Source organism: Misgurnus anguillicaudatus, chromosome 24 (assembly GCF_027580225.2).
Source record: "Misgurnus anguillicaudatus chromosome 24, ASM2758022v2, whole genome shotgun sequence".
NCBI classification, from domain to species: domain Eukaryota; kingdom Metazoa; phylum Chordata; class Actinopteri; order Cypriniformes; family Cobitidae; genus Misgurnus; species Misgurnus anguillicaudatus.
The window spans coordinates 38,276,384-38,299,678 of NC_073360.2; the positions used below are offsets into that span (position 1 = coordinate 38,276,384).

The following is a 23,295-nucleotide window of genomic DNA, read 5'->3' on the forward strand; positions in this document are numbered from 1 at the left end:
ATATTTACATGCCATTTTGTTCATTAAAGATTGTATTTATTTAATTCCATTACTAAACGTTTTAAAACTACATTGCCCATAAGCCATTGTCATTCTGTCGATGGGACGGGGAAACATGGCGCTGTTAATTGTAGTTCATTGAAGTCTGTAGTTACATTATAGGGTTAGGGTTAGGATCTCGATAAACGGGTAATTTCTTTTAACATAGCAATACCTAACAATAACTGACAGTATTACTAAGGTTACAACAACGGCAAAACAAAGTTTGCAAAACGGATCACTTATTATTTTTGAATAAAGTTAGTCCAATCACAGCGTGTACGGCAAGGAAACGTCACACGTGTCTATATATGGTTATCACGTGCACGTTCTTGCTGAATGTAAATGATCAGCACGGCTGTAAATCGCTATAGGTACATTTTTAATGTTTATTTATATCACAAACACAGACTTAACTGAAACAGAAAAGTTTTCTCAGTAATCTAAGCAAATATTTATTTAAATAGTATAAGCCTAAAGGTAACTTGTTGCAGATGTACTGTATGTGAAATAAATAATACAATATTTCCAAATGTTTAATTTTTGCTTACAAAATTAAATAAAGTTATTGTAGCATGCAGGCTGCTATCAAAAATATATTTTCTGTCCTTTAAAGAAACATCCAAAAATAAAATATGTTTGAATTACTGTTTTAAATATGAACTAATACATTTTCATTATTTTACTCTGAATATAAGTAAATTATTATTTTTTTAATAACAATTATAAACGTTAAAGTAACTCTTATCTAATATTGTAATTGAACATATGTGCGGTATTATTCATGTCTGGCATTCCACATAGTTTAAGTAGACTTACCTATATTAAACCAGTGCTCCAAAAATCTTTAAATATAATGCCTTTGGGAATTTCATAATGGCAACCAGCACTAACTCTTTACCTTATGATCTTGCATGGGACACTTCTTGTCTGCTGTGTAGAGTTCATGACAAATACAGGGTTTTAAAAAATACAAAATAAAAAAAAAACACTAAAAGAGACTGGGTACTGTGCAAAAACTTTAATAAAGAACAGCAAGCAAAGACAAAAATAAACAATTGAAGGGTGCTTGATAATGTACAGGTGTAGGCAGTCATGCTGAAAGCTGGTTGGGATGTGGGGACTTCGCGGGCAGGCTCCCAGGTGTCATCTCAGGTTTTGCCACTGTAATATCAAAGTGCAGATAATGTCATTAGAAAACATAGTACAACTTTGAGGTACTTGTATTTAAAGGAAAACATCATTGTTCTCCTCTACTAGACCAAATTCCAGCATCATCCTAATATGATACATTCTGAAAAAACAGAGGTATTAATTATTGGTAAAAAATCCCTTAGATCCCAACTTAGAAGATATGTGCGTATTAATTTGTCCAAGTTAAGGTAAGAGCATAGTAAAATATTACTATTTTATTAAAGGAAATTGTAATATTTTACTGTGTTTTTACTACTTGTTACTTCAATGATTAGAGAGGACATGTCCTATATATAGTTAGTTATGTGAGTGTGCACTTTAGCAGATTTTAGTTAATAGGTTATACTCTTACTAACAACAAAATAAAAATACCCATTGCCATTATGCCATATATTACAAATGCATACTTTTCATTGTCTCATTAGAAAACAAGCAGGGCAGCTCTCCGAGGGCATCAGCACAAGCTGAAAGAGATTTCCAATGATGGTCCATCTCTGCAACAAGAATCTTCTGCTCCTCCTCAGTCCTTAGAGTGACAGAGTCTGGAATGCAATTATGAGAAAGTCTTAAGTCATTGGGTTTTCATGGCCTCTAGGTTTTGTAACTGGTTTTGCAGAGCTTTTTTGGTCTACAATGACAAACATTCACAGATAGCAAGAAACAAAACCAAATCTTTAATGCACAGCTTCAAACACTACTAACACACAATTCAAAACATCTACCACAAACTCTACTGATGTCATTACCTTCTGATATCAGCGAGATGGCCAAATTGTCAAACTTTTGCTGATTCCAGCCCATGGCCATGAGGGTCGGCAGGTCTGAGCATCCTGCAAACACAGAAAATATTTTGTCACCATATTATTCCCCCTATTAATTATATGATTATATAACTAGTGCAGTATTGCACCTGCTAGTGCAGTTGTTTTACCTGCTTTTGACTTGGGTTTTGTGGTCACTGCGATCCTAGAGAGGAAGGCATTGCACTGTTCCACCTCCTCTCCTAGTGTTAATCCAGCAACATCCTGATATGCCATACTCCATTTCACCTGGTTAAAAATTAGGAAAGAAAGAAAGAACCAGATGTTTAATTTATTTTCTATCACACAGCAACTTTTCCTTACCTCACATTTAAAATCATGGGCTTTGGTATGAAATACTAAAAGGAATTGAATGTTAAGAAGGTGTTGGAGCTCACATCTATGCTAAATTGTTGGGAATTAAGTATGAAAAGATATTTAAGATTCTGCTTTAACAGGACAAAACAAAGTTCTTTACATTCTTACCATTAATTGTGACCACAGCAATTGTCTTTCCTGGACAGACCCTTAATGACTTAAAAACATCATACAGTAGAGGACAATTAAGATCATTTCTTTTGACTGAGTAACATAAGATTGTAATGGATAAATAGTGGTGAAGCACATTGTTGAAAAAGTACATGAGAATGTACATGTTTAAAATGCTGACTGACACGGTGTATCCACATACATTTAACATCAAACAAAAAGGTATAATTGAGATAGTAAAGCATATTACTGTAGCTTAACTATTCTGAAAATGATATATGATGTACGTACACAAAACTTACCACAATGGGAAAGAGCCGTATCCACCACAACAGTTGTTAAAGGCAATGGCGGTCATGGCATCTATGCTATGGAGGACATGTCTGGTGTGCATGATGACGTCACATTCAGCACAGAAGAAGGGGCGAGGTCGACAGTCACAACACTGGATAACAGCTGGACTTCTCCCACAAACATTTTCTTGTGCCACAGCCGTGTTCAGCAGACGGGGTCTCTATGCCCTCCACCTCTCTGAAAAGAGACTTTGACGTGTGCTCCAGTTTGAGGAAGCCAGAAGAGGATCTCTTGGGGTTCCAGGAGGTGATGCCTCTGAGAAATTGTTCAGTGATCTTGTAGAAAACACTAAAATAGTTAAAATAGTATACAAAAACAATACTTTTATATTTCTCTTTATACATATATATTTACAGCATCTAATTGTACTTGATGTGTAAAAGGTCCAGTATTCAAGCTAATTTAAGAAAATAAACTATGTATTTATTTACATTATAACCCACTGTCATATTCTGTATATGTACAGATATAAATGATCATTTAAACACACTGAAGTACACCAACAGTCTCTGGAGCAAAGCCCACCTCACAATGAGTGTCAAGAACATTGGGAGGATCAGTGGTCCGAATGTGATCTGCTTAAGAGGATTAAAACAACACAAAGCAACATTTATATATAACATACAATATAATATACATATTTACAAATTCCAACTTGTCCCAAGGCTAGTGGCACAGTCTGGTTACAGTCTGTAATGGTGCAAGCTCACTGTTTAACATTATAGCTTGAGAGAAAAACTAGAACACTTTATTTTCCCAAACCCTTATGTTAACAGTCCAATAACTGTATGGTTATCTATGCGTCATGCAGATGATGACAGCAAATAAGAATGCTCAAATAGAACCGATTATAAAGAAAGCATCTGATTGGCTATTGACAATAGCCTTAGGGGTCAATCACACCAAACGCGTTTTAAATGTGTGGAAACGCAAGGGCGCAAATTGCTAGGCAACCACAGATGCAACTCTCTTGTCAATCAAATATTGAAGCGTGAGCGCTCTTTTGCTGTTATGACAGATATTAGCAGAAACTTTACAAAGAGGGCACTTGCTCTGGCCTTGATGCGGGGTGAAAGTGCACAAACATGCAGGAGATAGTGAGTGACCCCGTACCTACAACGGAAGGCCCGCCTCTCCCCTCATTCGATTGGAGAATGGAAAGATGCGAATGACGTCGGACGCTTTTCCGCTCTCAGCTCCTTCAAACAGCACGTGCTGCGGCCAGCAGCAAAAAACGCAAGGCGTTCGGCGCAAATAAACAGTGTGCATAACGCTCACTGCCCATAGAATATCATTCAAAAAATGCGTCTACAACTGCCATAAACACGTTTGGTGTGATTGGCCCCTTAGAAGTAGAAGTATTCATTAATTTTATACACCTGCAAGTACCCAAACAGTGTAGATCCTAAAAATATATTTTAAAATGTAAACAATACTGACCTTTACTTGGTTGATTACTGCTTGACCTTGCATAGACAATATTTCCCATCAATGTCTCTTTTCTCTAATGCACCCTCGGCTCAGGTGTCTTCACTGGCGCTGCTGCTTCCTCTTCTTGCAGCTCACCAAGAGAGTCATCAGGACTTTGGAGCTCATCCTCAGTTCTTGACCATCAACCAAGTTAATCCAAGATCATGAGATGATATTGGAGCTCTGAATGGATGGACATGTTGATGGGCAGAAAGACAAACAGACAGAAAGACTCACAACAAAGAGAACAACAGATAAAACAAATATAAATGTAAACAGAGAGTGCTACAGTGAGACTGACAAGTACAGTTTAACAAAACACATGTGACTATTAAAAGTGCCTTTGTTTTTGGTTTGTTTGTGGTGGTGGGGGTATAAAGAGTTTGAAGCTTGCAAATTTGAAGGACATAAACAGAAAATAAATAAATAACTAATAATACACACACGCACTCACGCACGCACACAAGTCAACATAATAACTTAGTTGCGAGCTAGTGTAATATAGGTATATCAATACTGAAAATCTTGCATTTCCCTGTATCTTGCTGCAGGATTAACTTATACACGACAAAATTAATTGAATTAAGTTAGCTAATTTTTATATTCCCTACCGGAAAATCCAGCTAAGACCAGCATAAGCTGGTAGCTGGTTTAATGGTAAACTGGTAAATGGACTGCATTTATATAGCGCTTTTAACAGACCTATGGCCATCCAAAGCGCTTTACAATTAGCCTCACATTCACCCATTCACGCGCACATTCATACACCGACGGCGGTGTCAGCCATGCAAGGCGCCAGCCAGCTCGTCGGGAGCATTTGGGGTTAAGTGTCTTGCTCAAGGACACTTCGACACTTGGTCCGGTGGAACCGGGGATTGAACCACCAACCTTCCGGTTTGTAGACAACCTACATGAACCACTGAGCCACTGCCACCCAGGTATGGGCTGAATTTTGTTTCAATATTATTCAATCAAACATACAGTATTTGAGAGCAAAACTATTAAATTGTTGTAAAAAAAAAATAATTCGCATTTAAAAAATGTTATCTTAAAATTATTTTAGTTACAAAATACAGTATTTGTTAACCAAATTTTTTGCAATATGAATTTTTCTTTGAGTAATTTCATCGCGTGTCCCTACATTTTGCTCTCTGCTACGCTGTTTTTGTTTGCGGATCAAAAATCTTTGCTTTTGAGTCAAAAAGTTTTGGATGCAAGTTACAATCGTCTCAGTGGGCGGGATCAACCTAGTTGAATGAAAGACCCGTTTCTATTGGCCACTACAGTCACCATTTGGCCACGCCCACCACGGAAGTCTGCCACCGAGGAGAGCGATGCTGTGCTATGGAGAGCGGAATATTGTTTGTAAGGTACGAAAGATCATTTAATGTCATAAACTCTGTGGAATGTGTATAAAAATGAATAGCTTGTGTGTAACTATCCATATGTTTTAATCTCTCCTATCTAAATATGCAACGTTAGTTATTAGCATTAGCTTCCGGAGGCTATTGCGTCCAGAGTTTGCTTTATACAGCTAATTCTTACACAGATATTAATAGCACGCTTTTATTAGTAGGTTAATCACTTACTGCATACGGACATAAAAAAAATATTAATATTACATATTATGTAATTGCACGACTATATTTTCCCCAAGTTATTTTTACATCGGAAGTTCTTAGTGTTGATACTGCTTAAATATTACTCAATACGTGAAGAATTAATCCTGTAATGGCACTTATGTAAATGTTTATGTATTCAAACAATATCCAGTTGAAGAAATTTAAATGTATGTTTATTCACATAGCAGATGCCTTTATTCAAATCCATTTACAAATGAAAAAAAGCAGTTAAGGGCGGTTTCCTGGACAGGGAATAGCTTAAACCAGGATTAGGCCTTAGTTTAATTATGAAATATAACAAGTTTTAACAAACATGCCTTACTAAAAACATTACTTGTGTGCATTTTGAGGCAAAACAAAGGGCACTGATGTATTTTAAGATATGTCAGCGCAAGTTGTTTTCAGTTTTGACAGCTCTTACATTTATTTTAGTCTAGGACTAGTCTAATCCCTGTCCGGGAAACCGCCCCAAAATGTTTTGTCCAAAGGCCCATGTAAGTAAGCAATAAGGTACGAGAGGCTGTGCTGTATCGTGAATAAGTAACGGCTGAAGGGCGTTGTTAGGCACGACGCGAAGCGGAGTGCCTGCAACCCCTTCAGCCGTTACTTATTCACGATACAGCACTTGCCTCGAGTACCTTATTGCTTTTATAAAACGGTTACCACACAATATTAAACTAAAAAAAATATAAGTGCAACTTTCATGAAGTTAAATCAATAAAAGCAGTCCTTCCACTAAAAAAAATAGTCCCTGACTGCGAACAACAACATGAAAGCTCAAATAAAAACAACAAACTGTTCTCAGAATTTGTCTCATTATATGTTTATGTGTTGCTAAGGGTGTTGCTCAGGGCGCAGTGATATTAAATAGAACCGTTGGGTGAAGCGGTCATAGCAGTGTTTTATTGTGAATAAAGCACACCTATTGACCAATCAGAATCAAGGATTGGAACTAACCGTTTTATAATGTTTAGTAAGACATTTAATATACAACACTTGTTTTGTATCTCAGTAATTTGTATTTATTTCTCAGATGATTCTTCACTAGAGGTTACATTGAAGTCAGGCAATGACAGGAAGGATGGCTGGGGATTCCAAGATCTGATAAAAAAAGTTACATGAAGATACTTGGACTACTCGTGGGACCAAAGAGCTGTAAGCAGAATAATTTGGAGTACGGTTTTCAAATGAAATGACGTTGGTCACCTCAGCAAATACAGTAAATGACTTTTATTAGACAGAAATCTTTGTTTTGAAACCCATATCTCACATCACAAAAGCAGCCTTCTTCCAGCAGAACATGTCAACCGTCTCAGATGTGAAGAACCTTGTTCATGCATTTATGACATCTAGATTAGATTACTGGGTGGTTGTCCTGCATCCTTAATTAATAGTCTACAATTAGTGCAAAATCCCAGCTGCTAGAGTTCTTACAAGGTCACGCAAGTTCATATAACCCCAAATTAAGCATCTCTACAATAGTTACCAGTTAAATTCTGTATCGATTACAAAATATTGCTACTCACTTATAAAGTCCCAAATGGTTTAGCTCCTACAGACAGAACTTCTAGTATGCTACAAACAATCATGCTCCTTAATATCTCAAAACTTCAGACTTTTAGTAGTTCCTAGGATAGCAAAATCTACCAAAGCAGGGCAAGTTTTTTTCCACCTATGGAAACTGTGGAACAGCCTTACTGACACTGTTCAGACACTATCTCCCAGTTTAAATCTAGCTTAAAGACACCTCTTCAGTGTGCATAAACATAATTTCATCCTGTAACTTTGCATTAAGTTTATAAATAACTTTTTTTAAAATGATCCTTAACCTAAAAAGCTCTAAACAGCAGCTATGGTAATTTTCTTTATTTGCTTTTTTTTAAACTTCAGATTACACCAGCTCCAGTCTGGATCCTGTCTCTATCAGATGACCCTACACATAAGGAAAGTTCGGACATCACGAGGACTTCAAAACTGTTCAAAGCGCTATACAAATAAATGTGAACAAAATTGAATTGTTTGAAGTCAACAGCAGAGATGAGGATGCCACACAATGCATCCTCTCCACAACAGATCTTGCATTACAAAGTGATATTGACATCTTTCTTGGCCTCTTTGATTACAATCCTCCCAATCATTCCTGCAACACAAGAAGCACACATTACTTTTATGTCACAAATCACAGTTTGTCATTAAAGTCTGGTCTACCTGCTACTTTTAAAAGATCTTCGTATCAAAATTTCTTAAATACTGGATTTTATTAATTACTTTTGTTTAGTTACCAATATATTTATTTACATTTGCACATTTTTTCATATTCATTCATTTTATCCTAAACTATTTTGCTTGTTGTTTCATTACTGCAGATTATTTATGTTGGGTGATGCATTGTCTTCATAAGTAGATATAGGTATATCAGTGGTCTCCTCCTGCTAAAGATTTTTGATAATGTCATAAGACAAAGTAGCATTGTGTAATACTTTATGTAAGCAATAAGGTACGAGAGGCTGTGCTGTATCGTGAATAAGTAACGGCTGAAGGGCGTTGTTAGGCACGACGCGAAGCGGAGTGCCTGCAACCCCTTCAGCCGTTACTTATTCACGATGCGGCACTTGCCTCGAGTACCTTATTGCTTTTATAAAACGGTTACCACACAATATTAAAGTAAAAAAAATATTAGTGCAACTTTCATGAAGTTAAATTAATAAAAGCATTCCTTCCGCTAGAAAAAATAGTCCCTGACTGCGAAAAACAACATGAAAGTTCAAATAAAAACAACAAACTGTTCTCAGACTTTGTCTCATTATATGTTTATGTGTTGCTAAGGGTGTTGCTAAGGGCGCAGTGATATTAAATAGAACCGTTGGGTGAAGCGGTCATAGCAGTGTTTTATTGCGAATAAAGCACACCTATTGACCAATCAGAATCAAGGATTGGAACTAACCGTTTTATAAATGTTGTTTAAAATATGGGTAACACTTTACAATAAGGTTCATTAGTTAACTACATTAATTAACATGAACTAATAATGAACTGCACTTATACAGCATTTGTTCATCTTTGTTAATGTTAATTTCAACAATTACTAATACTTTTATTAAAATTTTGTTAATGTTAGTTAATGCACTGTGAACTAACATGGACAAGCAAATAAAGCTTTATTTATATTAACTAACGTTAACAAAGATTAATAAATGCTGTAACAAGTGTATTGCTCATGGTTTGTTCATGTTGGTTAATACATTAACTAATATTAACTAATGAACCTTATTGTAAAGTGTTACCAAAATATGTTACAAGACGAGTCAGACAGACCATTGACAGTGCAGCTAAGATTATTCAATCAACCATTTTTATTTTATTCTTTATCATTTTGTCCCCTGCCTGATGCTCTCATCTCTGTCTACCTTGTGGTTGAGTAAAAGCATTAACTCACCACAGAGTTGTCTATCTTTGAGCAATGGACAAAGTCATTTTCCTGACTAAGAGAGGTCTAGTGAAACTAAGAACTAGTGAACTGGACTTGCTCCTTGTATCGGTTTAATCTAACATTTTTGGCATAGTCATATTTGGATCTATCAATGTCATTAAATGCCCACCTGATCTTACTCTATTATATGTCATGACTGCTATGCTAGAATTAATTGTATAAAATTATTGTATAATTTATCATTTCTGTTCAAAAAAAGAAATACTAATTTAGTAGTCAATTACGCAAAAATAGCAAACTTGCACGATTGCGTCACATCATTAGTACATTTTATGTCCGTATGCAGTAAGTGATTAACTTACTAATAAAAGCGTGGTATTAATATCTGTGTAAGACTTAACGTTAGCTGGATAAAGCAAACTCCGGAAGCTAATGCTAATAACTAACGTTGCATATTTAGATAAAAGAGATTAAAACATATGGATGGTTAAACACAAGATATTCATTTTTATACACATTCCACAGAGTTTATGACATTAAATGATCTTTCATACCTTACAAACAATATGCCGCTCTCCATAGCACAGCCTCGCTCTCCTCGTTCTACAGGCAGATTTCCGTGGTGGGCGTGGCCAAATGGTGACAGTAGTGGCCAATAGAAACGGGTCTTTCATTCAACTAGGTTGATCCCGCCCACTGAGACGATTGTAACTTGCATCCAAAACTTTTTGACTCAAAAGCAAAGATTTTTGATCCGCAAACAAAAACAGCGTAGCAGAGAGCAAAATGTAGGGACACGCGATGAAATTACTCAAAGAAAAATTCATATTGCAAAAAATTTGGTTAACAAATACTGTATTTTGTAACTAAAATAATTTTAAGATAACATTTTTTAAATGCGAATTAATTTTTTTTACAACAATTTAATAGTTTTGCTCTTAAATACTGTATGTTTGATTGAATAATATTGAAACAAAATTCAGCCCATACCCAGGCAGTGGCTTAAAAGGTGGTTTAAGCTGGTCCTCCCAGCCTGGCAAACCTACAAGCTGGTGGGTCAGCTGGTCAAGGTGACCAAAACACAGCTTGCTACACCAGCAATACAAGCTAAAACTAAGCTGGGAGACCAGCTAAAACCAGCTTATGCTGGTCTTAGTAGTTTTTAGCAGTAGAGTAGACATCAGACTGCCCCTTAACTTTCATACTCAATGCAAAGGTCAACTACGATAAAAAAATGACGTTCGATGACGTCAGAGTTATTAAATTACAGGATTTTAAATAAACAAATTAATAATCATATATAACATAAATTAATCAAACACAATCGCAGTATAGTAAAATGTATATTTATATCTATATTTGTTAACATCAACGAGAAAAATTATTTACCATCCAGCATGGTAATCAAAGCTACCTAACACTTAGATGAGCAGAAAACGCTTAAAATGCTACTCTCACGCGCCGTGGAGCGGTGTTTAAGTCACTTCTGAGTGTTGTTTTACCTGCAGATGATCGCTGTTTTAATAAAACTCCTCTCTGAATGTTGTTTTAGCCGCATTTGAGCGTAAACTCACCGCTGAATGCTACCTGCAGTGTTGTTTAACTCACCGCAGACCGCGCTAGCTGATACCTATTTGAGATCAGACTGCGAGGGAATATTAACATTTAAAACCCAGTTGAATGGCCAGATAAATATGATCCGGGTCATAAAAGAACAGATCAATTGAGATTATGGGGGTCAATAAAATATATTTTTTGTACCAGGGTAATTGAAGCCGGGTGTCCACTGCTCACTAACTTGCTGTACGTTTCACCGAGTACATAAAACAATCACCTGACTGAAACGTACATATCGTTACGTTCTGGCAAAACTTTATTATCTTTTGATATTATCTATTCGGATTAACAGTTACAGTTAACTCATAGCCTACTCGAGTCTCTGTACAAAAAACGAAAACATACAAATGCATTTTTATTATAAATTGTTCCTTTTGCTAGTCAATACCATAAGCCGGGTGTCCACTGCTCACTAACTTGCTGTACGTTTCACCGAGTACATAAAACAATCACCTGACTGAAACGTACATATCGTTACGTTCTGGCAAAACTTTATTATCTTTTGATATTATCTATTCGGATTAACAGTTACAACTCATAGCCTACTCGAGGCTCGGTAGTGAGACACGTAGACCCATGTAAAATATTTGGTCTGGCTGTTCAAGAAAGGTTTGCCATATAACGTTAGTTTTGTGCGGTTTGGTACGTATTACGTAATCAACGCGATATCATTATTGTGCGATTCCCTGCCGTTTAATTTCATCAAAACACAAACAACGAAAACATACAAATGCATTTTTATTATAAATTGTTCTGTTTGCGAGACAATAACTTACTCTTTCGGTAACTTACCTCGAGTAAGTGCGATGACCTCGAGTAAGTCCGATCCAGAAGATATGTGCTCTTGGCACCTCAAAAACATGGAAATAATTACTAATTGATGTCAAAATGAGTGTATGCTGACAAGTCTGAACATCCTTTATTAATATTGTCCCTTTTATAAACGTTAATAAACATGCATCTGAAACGGGCCAAGTATGACTCGCTGTATACCATATAGCGCCTCTAGTGGACGTTTCACCCGAAAAGTGCAGGGAAATGTACTTTCAGCTACGTATTTTAGGTTTTGCAAAAATGTAGGTAGAGTAACGTATTTCCAATGAGCCTGGGTTGCAAAATGACTCATTACCGGACGAATGAAGACTCTCTCGCCCGCCCCTACCACCTGTAGGAAGAATATGTCACTTGCAAGTTCGCTGTATCCGACCAGGTGTCCTTCAGTCTCGCAAAGTCTCAGATATCGCGAGAAACAGGATCACTTTACGGCAAACAACACAGAGGCAGGCAAGCAAAACACGGCTAGCGATTGTTGCAAATGGCAGAGCCGGAGAAGAAGCAAAGAAAACCCTTGACGGACGATTCCAAGAAAAAAAAGAGCTTCAGACCTAATATATATATGAAAAAAATCACGAGAAAGCACAAGCACCACATCCAGCAACACCTGGGTGATTCTCACGAAAACTTGGTTTTAAAAATGTCAAGCAGGAAAATGTAAAAATTGCTAAAATTTACTTTTTTCCCACCAAACATTGAAAAACAAAGTCTGGAGTAAATGGGAACATTAATTTAAAAACTTTTACTTATCATTTAACACTTTTTGTAACATAATTTAAAAAGTTAGTCCTAAAAATCTCATTACCGCAACAGTCAGAAAACATCAACACTGACATATTTTCAAAATGACATGACAAACCTGAAAGAACATAATTTGGAGATTCTGCACATGCATTTAAAATCAAAGTATTATGCTTCTATTAAATTAACATTTAATAAGCATCTGTTGCGGTAATGATAATCAAAATGTCGTGTAAGCATTCTGACAAGACAATATTTCAAATTAACTGTAAAAAAAATGATCTTACCTGGTAGCCATCTTGAAGTAACTGGTCCATGTGCTTGGTCACTCAAAATCAAACTTTATTAAAATTCTGTATGTGTGCTTAAACTGTTCTCAAAAAGTGTTGCGGAGGATGAGAACATCAGGCATGGACACATCATTTTCCTAATTTTTCTTCATTATTATTATACATGAATATAGTCAGTAAATATTTTTTTCTGTCACCTAAAGTAGTCTAGCAAAACATCCCTTTATTTTTTTTCCTAATATGTTTGTGTTAATTTGATTAAATACAACATAATGCATGTTCAAACACAGCCGGACACATTGCGGTAATGAGAATTTCAGCAGAAAATGAGATAAAATGTACAATTATAAATTCTTATGTTGAAATCACACATTGTGCAAGGTAGAACACAGTATTGTGTTAATTCTGATGCTTTTTAATGTTACTATATTACACATTTTAAAGCTAAAATCATTAGTGCCGTGGTGTTTCAATGGTTTCGTGAGAATCACCCAACTGATAAAAGATAACTGGGTCGCATTCAAGTTCAAACCACTATGCAATGTTTTGCTATGGTCTCCAGGTTGAATTACATGTTTCCTGGAAATGGTGCACACCGGTATGCAAGGGTTTGAGGATAGGTTTTATTTTATTTGGTTGGTGTTTCACACATGGGGAGACATTGAACAGGGAACCAATGAACAGAAGAACTACAAACTATCTACAAGCATTCGACAGGAAACAGGAACTTAAACAGTATGTAGGATTGTGGCCAAAACTGGTATTGCAATCACAAAACTTACACAAAATGACAACATAAACATCAGTTGAGGGCTGCAACTCCACTTTTTAAATGACAATATCCTGGCCGGACCACTGTTGTGAGTAATATAAGTATTTTAAATAAAAATGATTTCTTAATGTCTAGTGACATATCAGGGCCATTTTATGATGAATTGATATACATTTCTTACATACTGTTCCTTTAAATACAAACTACAAGTCTATGAAACACAGAAGTGGGCTGCGAGTAGCCCCGACAAAACGTTGTACACCGTTTTTTAAACAGAAACGATGGTGTGTTGAACACCCTGTTCTGATGACACAAGAGTTGCAGTATACGGCAGCTGGGAAGGCCATTCTTTGTGTTGTTTTTGAAGAATTTACGGAGCCTGATGTAAATCGTTATAAATAATATCAGATGTTAGTAATCTTTTAATTCTGTAATATACGCTTGATGTTACAGTCACTGCCCTTGCTGTACAGAATAAAATACATTTGTCAACGACTTTGGACCCATTGTGCGAGTTGTCCCTTTATGGTGTTGCTGCTGATTGGGCTGCCATTTTTACACAACAAAAACAAGAGAAAAATGTTCTGCTCATGCATATATGAGATCAACCTTTATATATATCTGATATCTTATATGCATGAGCAGAAACTTACACTGTTTAAGGTCACTATTAAAGTGTGAAGACTGAGAATACTGAGTGCATACATTTAGAGATTAGTGGTTTCTCACAGTCGTGTGGCTTTTCACACAGTCATCTCACACATTTACAAAGGTGTGAAAAAGTATCAAAGATAACACAAGTAAACACACCATGCAAACAATCCCGTAAAGATGATGTAAATTTAGTCCTGCATTTGGTAGTTTTTATCCACGGCGTATGAAGTTTGCTTATTATCTGTGATTTCTCTATTGAAAACAACAAGCGTGTGCATTTTTGTTTATAACAAGATCATAAGGAGTGTGTGATGCGCTGTTCTGTCATGCTGGTGAATGATCTAAGCTTCAGCGCTAATAGTGATAGTGCTTCAGTCAAGTTTGTAGACATTTCTTGTTGTAAATGTTGATCTGCATTTAAATTCCTGTGTACTGTAGAAGAGTTGAACCATACGCACAACCGGCGCAACGTCATAGAGTGTCTCTGAACAGGTTCACGCCCACTTTTGGGGGAAAACAGACTAGACCTTCCATTGACTTCCATTTAAAATAGCGGAACAAAGCAACGCTCGTACACAGCCGGTAGGCGTAAATAACTTATGAATAATAATATGAGTAATTATCTGTCCACCGTGCCTGCCATAGAGCGCGAAAGACACACCAACACATCCAATTTGGCCAATACAAAAACATGTCCCCTTCACTCTCCCAGCGTCAAATCTGTGCAACAACGCTCCCTATTGACCAGAGGTGTCTTACCCGAACATTTACTCATACCTCATCGAGTCAACAGGGAAGCAAGTGAATGATTTTACTTCTTATTTGAAAGTTACTATGTATATATTATGTCTATGGGCCCTATCTTGCACCCAGCGCAATTGATTTTGCCAGTGACGCATGTATCATTCGTATTTTGACAAAAAAAAAAAACTAGTCTAAAGTCAGTGGCGCGTTGCGCGTGGTTCATTAAAGGGCGCATGCTTGACCATAATGTATACAGTAGCGTGCACAACGCGCACACACTTTCTAATCTACACAGATGCAACAGTTACTTTTGCAAATCATAAATTGTTACAATAAAAAATATTAACACATGAGATAAGGGAAATCATTGTGGTGAGCATTGTGGTGATAGTTTTTATTTATTGTGTGGCTGCATTAAAAAATTCTCATGCAAGTAACGATTAAAATATTTTTATAAGTTTGTTGTGTGGCTGTATTACGTTTATTTTATGTAAATAATAATTAAAATGTTTTCATAAGAAACCTTAATGTATATGAACTTGATTTGTAAGTGTACTTTGGGGTTGGACCTTGCTTGCGTTTCTTGGGTCCGATTTCAAAGCCCCCAAACCCTTTCAGCGGTGAGGGTGGACGCAGCCATGTCCTCTGCTGGCGTCAGGTCATGTGTAGAGGCAGATCCACCTCCCGTTACACGGCGTGCCCGATTTATGCTGGGAAGCTTGGGATTCCCTCGTCTCCTGACATCATTGTAGCGCTTGGCGCAACGATGGGGATGCCAGCTGATGAGACAATTGTGGCTATTTCGTCTCACGCCTGTTTAATCGACGCTGATTTGGGCGGGTTTCTCCCATCCCCATACAAAACAACTTCTCTGTCTTTGCTGCTCTTACAAGAACGTCGGTCTCCTCGGCTGTGAACAGCTCCTGGCGTGCGCCTGGTAAATCTGTCAAAATAATAGCAACCCGCCATGGAACTTGCGCCCTTGCGTTTAAAGGGAATGTTGGATAGTGTTCTGATTGGTTTATTTGACGTTACACCCAAACCACACCTTTGAATAATGAACCTACTTCAGACCAACCCCTTATTGATTTGTGCCTGGCGCAAGAGTTATTTCTCCCACGGGAAAATAGCAACAGCGCCCAAGATCCGCCCACAAAGTCACTTGCGCTTTGCACTTGCGTTTCAGATCGTTAAAATATTTAGAGTACTGAGTGCACTTTTCCGTCCAGCCATACAACTAGCCTTAGTGATTTTCCAGCAATCATAGCGTTACACAAATTTGACGCTGGAAGAATGAAAGCGACATGTTTTTATATTGACCAAATTAAATGTGTTAATGTATCTTTCGCGCTCTATGGCAGACACGGTGGACAGATAATTACTCGACATGTTTAATCTGAGTGATTTCATAAGTTATTTAGGCCCGCCGGCTGTGTAAAAACGTTGCTTTGCTCCGCTATTTTGAATGGAAGTCAATGGAAGGTCCCATTTTCCCCCAAAAAGGGGTGGTGACAAAATTTACAGTCAAGTTCCCGGATGTGCCGGTAGTCCGTATAACTTCTTGTTGTGATGATACACGCGTCCTCACTATGACACGCCCCTTACAGCATTGTTTCTGCCTCTTGTTCACACAGAATGCTTTCTGTGTATGTTACAGCAATGTTACTAGGTCCTCTATCCGAGAGCGATCCCAGGACATTTATGGGACATGTTTCTGTTCACACAAAAGCCTCTGTGCCAATTTTATAGATTTTTTTCTGGGACCAAAGTGCTGTGTGAATCAGGTTTAAGTGATTTCTTGATTGCAAACAGGTGTGGCAGTAATTAAGCCTGGGTGTGGCTAGAGAAACTCAACTCAGGTGTGATAAACCATAGTTAAAGGGGCAATGAACCTACCGATTTGATTGTTTTATACTGTTCTCTGAGGTCTACTTATGATGTTTGCGTGGTTTTTACAATCAAAAACATCAAAATCAATAAGTAATTATAATATATAATAAAGGCTATTTTGTAACATGGTTTTGATGCTGTCTGGAGAAAAGCTTCGTTTGAAGGGGTGGGCCGCATTGAAGACCTGGACGTAAATGCCCACTGCTAAGATTGGATAGGTTCATTCCCCGTCATTACATGTGGGAAATGTTTTAAAAACACAAATATGTACTTGGTGTTTGTGCAGAGCAGTTCACACCTTAAATGCAGTGTTACACAGGATGTCACATCAACAGTGACAAAGAACAAAGATAGAAAGTATTGGTAGTGCATCTAAATAAGACAAATATTTGCAAGATACTTCTTAACACTGAACTTGCAATCCAGTTGAATCAAATTAAAATTAAATAAAAAAGGCAAATTACATTTTCACTAGTGGTGTCACACTCTATTGTCAAATGTCAACCCTCGTGTCAGTTTTTAAAACAAGAAGTTATTGGGACTGTAATGCAGTTGTCTATGCACTCCAGACTCTTAAGAGCCGTTGGCCAATGAGGATCTGGGCTAATGAGGATTATGGCCATCCAAAGTGCTTTACAAGTTGCCTTACATTCACCCATTCACACACCGACGGCGTGTCAGCCATGCAAGGCACCATCCAACTTGTCGGGAGCAGCTGGGGTTAAGGAGCGGAAGTGGTTCGGTGGAGCCAGGGATTGAACCTTCCGGTTTATAGACAACCTACATGAACCATTAAGCCACTGCCAAACAATGCTATAGGCAAATCTTTATAGAAACCCACATGACACATCACTGCACCAATCATAATTTAAGTCTTTGTAGTGTAGACTATATATAGCCTAAGCTTCATTTCCTCTTTATTATCTTTATCACACTCAAGAGAAGAAACTGCAGCTGTAAACATCTTTATTATAACAGGCACAATGGTAAGATCTCTCTTTAATGAGATTTAATGAATAAACTTTATTCTGAGCTCCACTGGGAACTCTGTGTGAATTTAATTTGGGGAGAATTATGTTTTAGTTACGGTCAGTTATGTCAGTTTTTGACATGCTTTCATCCTTAAGACCATGAACAAAACTATGCAGGTAAAAGAGTGTTGGACCCAGAATAAAAAATGAGTTCGCTTGCAATGAGAATAGCACATGGTTTGTGGCATTATTATTGGCTGTCGACATAATATTTTGGTATATCCTAAACATATTTTAACAAATTTTGATGGTGGTGGGTTTTGTTGATGCCAAATGTAAAATCTGGCTGCTGGAGCAAAATTATTTAAGTAGAGCACAATGTATTGTATCATACTGAGAGCAACTACAGTACAGCTGTTTTCTCATCATTTACTTTTTTATTTAACTTTAGGCATCTATGGTGGCACTGAGAGGACTCATCCTCATCTGCCTGCTTCAGCTGAGTGTTCAGGTGGATGTGAACAAAGTCGCCCTCGCTAAAATGCTGAAGTATTTCGACGACAAGTATGTCACCATTGTGTAGATTAGTAAAGGTTTAAACATCATATTAGTAACAGTAAAAAATAAAAATGGTTCAGTTACAGTATGTAGAATCTATAAAGGCAATAGAAAGTTTTTTTACAAGTTTTCGTAACAATGAGAAACATTATCTCTTGAAAATGTTTGTAATCATGTTTATGTCTTTTAGTGTTCAACCAAAGCCTGGTGCTCAGTATGCAATAGCGATCCGTCTCACAAAGAACCAGTGCACAGATGAAAAGTTTTCTATAACTTCTGTGTTCAGCAAAGCAGATGCTAAAATAGTAAAAGAAAGAATTAATTGCAAAAGTCAAATATGTGAACTCTTTACAGACTCACTGAATGTAATTGCTGCAAGGCCACAAACAGAAGATCCCAATGACCATTCTGAGTATCGTCTGCTATATCCTGTGGGCAAATCTCCTATGGACAACCTTTTAAAAAATGTAGATAAAAATAGCTGTGTGGTTTTCTATACTTACAACTCACCATGTGTGAAAGAATGCATTAGTGGTGAGAAAAACATTTTGGAGGGTCTTTCAAACTGGAAAAATAAGCTAAAAGATGGAATTAATGTTTTTGCCTTTCAAAGCATCTGGGGTAAGGATGTAACAAAGGATCTACCAAGTGAATTCCAAAAGATCGATAAGATAGTGTCCCTTTATCAATGTCCTGAAGCTGAACAAATTAACTGTTTTAAATGTCGTGGTCAAAAGACAACCAGTTACTGCCGGACTGTCCCAGATAACACATACTACCAATACATAAATTACTGATACTATAAGCTCAGAACTGTTTTTAAATGCTTTTGCTTTGCTGATCTGAATGCTTTTATGTCAATAATAAGTCAGAACTGCAGTATGTGTTTGGAGATTTATCTGCCATATTGTGTCTGTTACTTTGGTAACGCTTTAGATTACAGCCCGGAAAGTACTGCGTAATTACAGCGAATTTACAGCGTATGTTTCTGTAATTATAGTATACTTATGAGGTACGTACGTGTAATTATAAGGGAACAATTTGGGGAACAAAGGGGTAACAACCAGGAAAAATACAAATAATATATGCAGTAAGTATTTTATAACTAAGGGGTAACTATTTTAATATTACATGGTATGTATGACTTATATGCTAAAAACGTGGGAAATTACAAATCATTAATACAGTAAGTAATTCATAACTTCGGACTAACGATTCAAATATTAGGCCTAGGTGATATGCCGTAGGCTACATGCAAAACAATTTTATGTTTGAGAGTAATTTAGCGAGAACACACACATTCACTGAATTGGCTCGATCACACTCGATCATACCATGGCTGCTTTCACATGGATTCTGCAAATTGTGGGTCTTCATTCAATCATAGTCATACACCACATATATTTTTGGAATAATATAGGCAGGCTATTAAACATATTTAGGCAAAACTAGAACTATTTTCTGTAGTTACTGTGTAAATATACCATTGTTTTGTGTTGTTACAGTCTAAATCAAAATTTTTACCCCCTTGTTTCACGTAGTTACAGAGTAAGTATAGCATCTGCAGGCTGTAAATTAAAGTGGCACTTGTTACCCCCTTGTTTCACGTAGTTAAAGAGTAAATACAACATATGCGGGCTGTAAATTAAAGTGGCACTTGTTACCCCTTTGTTCCCAAAATATTATAAATTGTTTCCTAAAATTACACGTATGTACTTTATAAGTACACTATAATTACAAAAATGTATGCTGTAAATTCGCTGTACTTACGCCGTACTTTACTGCATATATTATTCGTATTTTTCCTGGTTGTTACCCCTTTATTCCCCAAATACTATAAATTGTTCCATTATAATTACACGTACGTACTTTATAAGTAAACTATAATTACAGAAACATACGCTGTAAATTCGCTGTACTTACGCTGTACTTTACTGCATATATTATTCGTATTTTTCCTGGTTCTTACCCCTTTATTCCCCAAATATTATAAATTGTTCCATTATAATTACACGTACGTACTTTATAAGTAAACTATAATTACAGAAACATACGCTGTAAATTCGCTGTACTTACGCAGTACTTTCCGGGCTGTAATCTAAAGCGTTACCGTTACTTTTGTTAAGAGGTTTTGCTATGTGACTGTAAACTGTAAGATCAATAAACCGTTTCTGAACTAATAGCAGTGAGCCTTTTCTTTGAACAGGTTTGAAAGTCATTTAATGTTTTTTTAAAAAGACATTTTAGAGCTATGAGACAGATACCATTAACTGTTACTTAAGCCAGTGGTTTTCAAACTGGGGGCCGGGGCCCCCAGGGGGGCCACGAGATGGTGCCAGGGGGGCCCCAGTTTTATGACATTTTATGTAATACATTAATTTATCATGAATTCTGTGCAATTAAACCTAAAAAAATAAGGCTACTAACCAAAAGCACTACTTTTTTGTATAATTTAATGTTTTTTTTTTAAAACAGTTTTTTGTCACAAATTTTCTTTGGGGGGCCGCGAAGGAATGCACCGTACACAAAGGGGGGCCGCACACTGAAAATTTTGGGAACCACTGACTTAAGCCATCACTATAGTCAGCTTTGAAACATTTGAAATAATTTTTCATGCCATAAGGAGCAGTTTCCCGGACAGGGTTAAGATTGATCCAGGACTAGGCCTCAGTCATATTAGGACATTTATGTAGTTTTTAGAGAATAAACAATACTGCATGTCCAAAACGGTTACTTTTCAGGAAGTGAAAAAAACACCGTATATCAAAAGCAGTTGAATGTAGCGTTGTCATACTTGGTACGGCATCTTTCCATGTAACCATATGCTTGCCAGTGTAATGATATAATCCACATTTGACCAAAATTGAGTTTAAACGGACATACGTGCATATTTTACAGTAACGGTAGTTGATAAGCGTTCTTCCGATCATTAATTAGAATGGCCAAGTCGCGTTTTATATTGACAGATGAACACGATCAGTTTATTAAATAGCCTATGTCTTAGTTAAATACGCTTAGTTTATTTAATAATTATACATTTATTAAATGTATCTTGCAAACTATGAAAGGACAATGAATCAATACACTGACATGGTAATGCTAGACAGCAGGGGCGTCAGTTTGTGTTGAAAAGTGGTGGGGACAAAAAATCAGATAAAAACATTACTGCAAGACGGGAAAAATATTGAATAACGGCGCATCAAAAATGGGCATAGTAACGTTAGGCCAGTCAACAACAAGAAAATACTCAGCATAAAACCCTCAACAATGTCAACTGCACATTTTTATTACATTGTCCTTAAAGTCCACTCAAAGTTTCTCCAACATTTCTTAATGCCATGATAGGGTTTTCCACACAAATAACATTCAGTCAACTCTCGCTGCTTGATTTTTGAAGCGAAGTCAGCTATTCTGCATATGCCTCAGCATTTGAGGCCGCTTCCTCCAGTGTCTCAACACCCTCGGGCTCTGAAGTGATAATCCATTTTAGTCCTTGCAGCCGGAGGTGGCCCAAAAGCATCTCCCAGGTTTCATAATATTTTTCATCCCTGTCAAACAAACGCCACGACCAGTGATTGCTAGGTTCTGACGATCTTCTAACATTACTCATGGTGCTACTTCAGCACGTTATAAAACAAAAAATGCGGTATATCTTGACTTACTCTGGGCCCATAACTTGTTAACAGAGTAGACGCAACAATGTGACTGACTTTGAACGCACAACAACAGCTGCGCTCACTCAATGTGATTTTATTTGACACTCCAATCACATTACAGGTATACACCCACATTACCAATCACAGGTGTCAGTGTCAAATCATTCAATCAATTAACAAAACTAAAACATAATACAAATTGAGAGCACACAGTTAACAGCGTAAGAGTGAGAGTTACTGCACTCAACGTGCGCGCGTTCACGTGAAGAACCAAGAGATGACGCCGTTCTTTTAATCTCAGTACTACGCAAGCTTTACATGATTATATAGCAAAGTTAGAGAAGATGAACTATTATAATGTTAATTTTACAAACGTCGCTGAACAGTCAACCCCAATTTTCATCTGCAGTAAGTAAGCAACGGAGAAAGAGGCCGATGCTGCGTCGTGGCCTATGTTGCAAGTCTGGCTTGTTTGCATCATCAGATGGATGATTTGCACACTGTTCTTCGTGGATAGACGCTGTGGAAAATCGGATCGGCTGATCGGATAATTGTGTCTTTGTATATTTGTTCTCCAATTTTACTGTTTCACTGGATTTCGTGAGTACTATAAACTGTTACACACATTCATATGTGCTCCAAACTAACGTAACGCGCCAACAAAAGACTTAAATCCCAGCTGGGTAATATTTCTTTTGTGGGGATTTTTGTTTGTTTGGGAGTTAACTTCTGCTCTAGAGTTGATTCATGTGATCTGAATCTATTCTATCAAAACGAATCAAATGAAACGAAAACAAGAGCCAATGGCTGAATCCGAAATCGCATACTTACTGAGTAGGTACTAAATTTCACTGAGTAGCCCACCTACTTAACGAGCGCTAAGACAGTACGTAGGTTCCCGTTAGTATGGACAACATTCGCCATGTTGAAATTATCACGTAACCTATGGCGTAGTAGACTACAAGAACTGACAGGAGGACCACATCACAATACCGCGAGAGCGATTCGAAATCATACTTCTCCATATGATTTCTGGAATTGCTCTCACGGTATTTTGATGTCCCGCTTGTTGGTTCTTGCAGCAGTGCATGAACTCGAACAAACCTAATAACAGGCAAGAAAAAATGTTAGAGTCCCTGCCCTTGCTGTCCAGAATAAAAGATAACCCAT

General features: G+C 37.1%; 1 protein-coding gene and 1 long non-coding RNA gene across 2 annotated transcripts; both read left to right on the plus strand.

Moving 5' to 3' along the window:
• The first annotated feature begins 5,313 nt into the window (after positions 1–5,313).
• On the plus strand, positions 5,314–7,983 carry LOC129419428 (uncharacterized). Its single transcript, XR_008636512.2, has 3 exons — positions 5,314–5,716; positions 7,002–7,123; positions 7,859–7,983. It is a non-coding gene; the product is annotated as an uncharacterized lncRNA (long non-coding RNA).
• A 10,278-nt stretch (positions 7,984–18,261) lies between these two features.
• Positions 18,262–19,389, plus strand: LOC129438602 (uncharacterized). Its single transcript, XM_055197399.2, has 2 exons — positions 18,262–18,475; positions 18,660–19,389. Exons 1-2 carry the CDS (start codon positions 18,369–18,371, stop codon positions 19,264–19,266), a joined length of 714 nt encoding a protein of 237 aa, XP_055053374.2. The 5' UTR covers positions 18,262–18,368; the 3' UTR covers positions 19,267–19,389.
• The last annotated feature ends 3,906 nt before the right edge of the window (positions 19,390–23,295 follow it).